Below are 5882 nucleotides of genomic sequence, written 5' to 3'. Positions count from 1 at the left end.
CAACAAGTTCGATCGACCGATCAAAGTCGAGTCAAAGACTTCAGAGATCAGTGGATCTGGATCAGGTCTAACTTGACTATAAAAAGGAGACTTTACCAGCACTTTGGAACAACGAACTCAGACAATCATTAGCTTCCGCGCGCTGCTCCAAGAACCTCTACAACACTCGAACTCTGCTCCGACGACGGAAAGCTCAACCTTTCAAATCCTTAGAAGTCGTCAGTATAATTTTAATTAAGAGTACTTCAATTGTATTATTCTTGTCTTCATATCTGTATTTGTAATTTTCTGAATTGATAGTGAATTGTCCAACGAAAGCGATCAACAATTGCGGACCTTGGAGTAAGAGTCGTCAAAGGCTCCGAACCAAGTAACCAAAAGTGTTAGTGCTTGCTTTATTCTATCTTCTTTTTCGCTGTAAGTTATTCTGTGTTTTGCGGAAATGTGAAAAAGGCACGAGTGTTATTCACCCTCCCTCTAGCACGCATCGATCTTACAATATTGACATATTTGACTTTTGCTCACATATTGTCGGAATATCGAAACTCAAGCTCGAATCCACTTGAGCTTAGTCAAATTGGTCAACCTTTAACTGAGGATGATTGCACCAACAATCTTCCAACAAGGGTTACATCAAAGATCTGCTCTAAATCCCTATTTTTTTTACACTAATTATAGACGAACTTACTGGTGTATGTTATTTGTAGATGATATTATTTTGGTAGATATGACACATGAAAGAGTAAATGCTAAATTTGAATTTTGACCGAAAATATTAGAAGTGAAAGATTTTAGGTTTAGTAGAATAAAGCCAGAATATATGAAATTTAAGTTTATAATATTAGACGTAATGAGATAATTATTAAAATAGGAGATGACGAATTGCCTAAAATTGAAAGGTTTAAGTATTTAGGATTATTTTTATAAAATGATGGAAGAATTGAGAGAGATATCTTATTTAGAATATAAGTAGGATGGTTGAAATGGAGGAATGTGTCGGGTGTTTTATGTGATCGTAAAGTACCTCTAAAACTTAAATGAAAGTTCTACAAAACAATGATTAAATCTATTATATTATATGACATTGAATGTCAGGTAATGATTTGAGCATATGAGCAGAAGATAAAAGTTACAAAGATGAGGATGTTAAGGTGGATGTGTGAATATACGAGGATCAATAGGATAAAAGATGAGAGTCTGAGAGAGAAAGTAAGAGTTGTATTTATTGAAGGAAAACTTCAATGGACACATTTAAGATGGTACAAATATATACTTAGACAACTAATAAATGCTCTAGTTAGGCGAATAAAACTATGACAAATACACACATCAAACGAGAAAGAGGAAGACAAAAAAAACTTGATTAGTGATAATAAATAATATAAAATTTATTTAAATATAGATAATAATATAGTAGGAGACAGAGTCTAATGACATAAAAAAGTCCATCTAACCGACCTCATTTAGTAAGATAAGATTTAATTGTTATTGTTGTTGGTATTGTTTGAACCTTTTTAGTTATGTACAAGTTTATTTATAAATTTGATAAGTTTTTGTTAATAATTACAAATTTTATTTTGGATATTCGTTGAATATATATATATATATATATATATATATATAAAAGTTGTTCATTTAAGTTAATAAGTTGTTTAAATTTATTTATTTAATTGGATTTGCATATATTAAGCGAACGTAAGTTAATTTTTACCGATCTAAATATCAAACTTCGTCGTGAATATTTAGTTCATTATTTTTATACTTGTAACTTTTTTTTATTGTGTTAAATATTTTATAGCAATCTAAATTTTTATTGGCATATTTTTAATACTGTTAAATTCTTTATAAGTTTCACTTTCATATGAACTAAAAGATAAACAACGGGTTTTTTTTTTATTTTATAAAATTAAAATATATTCTCCTACTCAACTTGGGTTGAGATTTTTTTTTAAGAATAATTTAGAAAAAAGCTGAGTGCACTTTTCATTTTCACCCAATATTATATAAATACAAAATATTAGTCACTAAAATATAATTCCTAATTAATCTGAATTAGTTACTAACTAGCTAAGCCAGCTAATGTTAATAACTAGATTATCATAATTATAGGCGTAATGAACCAGAGCCGAAGGTTTCGACGGTTATAATTGAAGTGTTTCAGGCTTTCAATCCGCGTTACATTACGTAGTATTATTATACGCTTTCTTTAACCTCCACCGATCTTTCACTCTCTCCTCCTACTCCCTTTCGCATTTCTCGCCGGATTTAGGGATTCATCGCGCGCGACAAGCTACCAATTCACAAATCTGCCGCGAATTCGATTGATCGATCCAAACTCGTGGAAGCGAGCACCAAGGAGTTTGAAGTTTCTTCTCGGAGAAAGTTCCCATTTTTCTGAAAAAAAAGAAGAAGAAGAAGAAGAAGAAATTTTGTGGTTTGTGCGGGAGGAAGGAATCAAGGAAAGATGGATTTAGATCATTGACGTTGGATACGGCGATGGATAGTGATTTGTTGTCCAATAATGGCTCCTTCCGAGGCCGCAGCATCCAAGTCGCAGAGATTGATGACGTCGCGACGGCCCCTGCGTTCTTGTCGCGTTTACATCCATCGTCCCTGCCATCTTCGCCGAGTTCTATCCGCCACCGCGTTTCTCAAATGGACACTCTCGCTGGGGTCGCCATCAAGTACGGAGTCGAGGTAATTAATCAAGGCCTTCTTAGACAATTGAAAATAAACCTCATCATCTTTACAATTTGTTGAGAATGCAATAAAACATGGGCAAAAGTACGGGAGCACCTCTATGTCTTTCTCAAATCGTCAAAAACGTCCCACCGTCTTGTAAAATAATATAACTGTCCGATTCTATTTGATATTATTACATTATTTCTATTATTATTCTGCCTAAATTTTGAATCGATCAGGCGTATTGTAACAACTACGTTTTCGTAGTTATTACATATGTTATAGTAGTTTCGATTTCGTAACTACTATAACTATAATATTTATAACTTATAGTTGTAACTAGAGCCGTAAACGAGTCTAGCCGAGCTTTGAGGTGTTCAAGCATGTTTGATAAGGTAATCGAGCCGAACCGAGCTTAAAATGAATCAAGCCTTTGAAATGATTATTCAAGCTTGGTTTAATTTATTTTTTATGAGCTTGAGCTTGTTTGAAGCTTGTCTTGAGCTTGGCTTGTTTAGATGTTATCGAGCTCTCAATTCAAGTTTGGCTTGAGCTTGGTTTGAGCTTAGTTCGAGCTTGATTCGTTTAGATATTATCAAGCTCTCAATTCAAGCTTGTTTGATTGTTTGAAAATTTTAGTAGTTTAATTGGTGGGCTTGATAATTTAAACTTATTTATTTATTTTATTTTATTATTTATTTAGTATATTGAAAAGAGTTTTATTAATGAATATGGTTCATGAACATTGTTCACGAACATTAACGAGCTGAATACATATATGTTCCAGCTTGTTTGTTTAGTTTAATGAGCGGTTCCAGCTTGTTTGTTTAATTAATCTTATGTATATTGAACGAATATAAACAAGTTTTTATCAAGCCGAACACCAAGCTTGTTCACGAATACTTAGTTTATTTACAGCTCTAGTTGTAACAGCTACAATATTGTAGCTATTACAACACGGAAAATAACTTTAATAAAGAGACTAAATTCTTTGAAACCTCAGCTTTAAACCACATTTTTTTGGCTTAAGATTGAGTCATTATAGATTATACCCATTAATAATTGTGTTGATTTGATATATTGTGTGTATCATGATTCAACTCAAGTAAAAAATTATGACATCTCAAAACTTATCTAATATTCACGTTATAACATCTACAACTATATGACAATTCAGTTGTAACAGTTATGAAACCATAACTGCTACAATTATGTAACAGTTTAATTGTAACAATTATGAAATCGTAACTGCTACAACTATATAGTAGCTATGAGTTCATAACTACTGTAATACAAACCAAATTCAAGATTTAGGCGATAAATATAAGTGAGAGATAATAATATGTGGCAAAAGGTGATTCGCTCGTCTCAGCGCCCCCGTCAACCTATTCTTAGGGCAACACGGAGAAGGTAAATTGCGGGTGACTATTGCCATTAGTGCAGATGGCCAAGACATGGGGGAAGGGATGCTCGAAAGCGTTGAATTTCGACCCCAAAACCTTATGTGGCAACACTCCATTTCTCAATCACCGCACCGTCCCGAGAGAACACGTGAGAGATCATAATATGAATAGTATAGTTGAAGGTAATTGAGTAATTGTATATAGAAATGGAATATCCTTTGGTAAAAAATTAAAATGAGACTCCTTTTTAATGATTTCAAAAATAAGGGCTGCCATTTTTACCCATTAAACATTGTAGGAAATAAACATTTGTTGTGAATTATCTTGTCTGAAATGCTACCCTTTGTGTATGTGATTACTTAGGTTTCAGACATCAAAAGATTGAATGGATTAGTGACAGACCTTCAGATGTTTGCTCATAAGTCATTGCAGATCCCCCAACCAGGGAGGCATCCAGCGTCTCCTGTTCTATCTGATGGTTCAGTAGAGAATAGGTATTTATGAACCCTTTTTTAATGGCATGAGATCATTCTTCATCTCATACAAATTATCACTCGCTCTATTATTTTACCTATTGCAGAGATCATTCTTCATCTCATCTTCGTCGTCATAGTGATGTGCAAGAACTGATTGAGGCATTCAATTTAAGTAATGCTCCATGCAAAGTGTCTCCAGCCATGACTAGATTACAAGGATATTACGGTCTCAGTCCTGTTAAACGAAGGCCTGGGAACGCAGAAAGGATTTTCTGTAAAACAGATGATGAAGGGTCGCCAAGTTTTGGTACACCTCCAAGCAGGCACAGGAAGTCCAGAAGTCTCATGCATGAATTCTCGACAGGGAGTGGGGAGGGAAACACAAATGTAGAAGGTGCAGAAAATGGTGAGGCCGATCTGTCAGTTCGGAGGCGGCAAAGGTGTGATGTACGCCCGAGTTTCCTTTGCCCGGAAGTGTTGCTGAAGGAGGAAGGCAATAGTGGATTCCCAGGAAGAATAGGAAAATGTATAACACCGAGAACGAAGGCTGCGATCAATGACAGTGCCAAGACTGAAGAACATTTTTATGTGAGGAAATCATCCAGCACCGCATGTTTGCTCTCGACAGATTCTGAAAATAGTTCTTCAATGTGGTCTGGGGGGATGTGGAATTCGAAACCAGACGCTCTTCCTAGGCCACTCTTAGATGGTTTCCCCAAGTCCTTGGGTGCCAGGAGGTACAAAGCTGCTCTGGATTAAGCACCCGTGGATCATGGCTACTTCGTCTTACGAGTATCAAACAACTTTCTTTATGCAGTGGTTCAGAAAGAGTTCATTATTCAAGGAAGTTTCATTTTTTTAATTGTCTTCCCCCTTTCATTCCTCCTCCCACTTTAGGTTCTACTCCAGTAAAGTAAATTGGCAATGCAGGAAAAAACAGAAGGGAAAAAATGGCTGCAACTTAAATCACGGATATGTTTATGGCACCATAGCAATCAAGATCTTTAACCAAAAGAAAAAGAGAGAGAGAGAGAGAGAGAAAAGATCTCCACAATTGTGATGCAAGTACAAAAAGAGTTAATCATAATGTAAAATATGTATTTCATAAGACAAGGATATTTGAACTTGTATCTATCACCTTAGAAGTATATCAAGAAATTAGACATTTGCTGGGCTAGTCTCCTGTGGAGTTTTGGCAACAATGGAGATAGCATGAAGGCCAGATTTCAGTTCATCGCCTAAAAGTTCATATACCATTCGGTGACGCTTTACTAGGTTCTGGCTATCAAACTTGGGCGAGACGATCTTAATGTTAAAATGA

At 35.1% G+C, this 5882-nt stretch overlaps 1 protein-coding gene across 1 annotated transcript; it reads left to right on the top strand.

The window, feature by feature from the left end:
• The first annotated feature begins 2220 nt into the window (after positions 1-2220).
• Positions 2221-5646, top strand: LOC121970032. Its single transcript, XM_042520425.1, has 3 exons — positions 2221-2697; positions 4449-4579; positions 4666-5646. Exons 1-3 carry the CDS (start codon positions 2497-2499, stop codon positions 5318-5320), a joined length of 987 nt encoding a protein of 328 aa, XP_042376359.1. The 5' UTR covers positions 2221-2496; the 3' UTR covers positions 5321-5646.
• Positions 5647-5882: the final 236 nt, after the last annotated feature.

This window comes from Zingiber officinale, chromosome 1B, assembly GCF_018446385.1.
Source record: "Zingiber officinale cultivar Zhangliang chromosome 1B, Zo_v1.1, whole genome shotgun sequence".
In the NCBI taxonomy this organism is placed as follows: domain Eukaryota; kingdom Viridiplantae; phylum Streptophyta; class Magnoliopsida; order Zingiberales; family Zingiberaceae; genus Zingiber; species Zingiber officinale.
The sequence above is the reverse complement of the archived record's forward strand: the minus strand, read 5'-3'. Positions and strand labels throughout refer to the sequence as shown.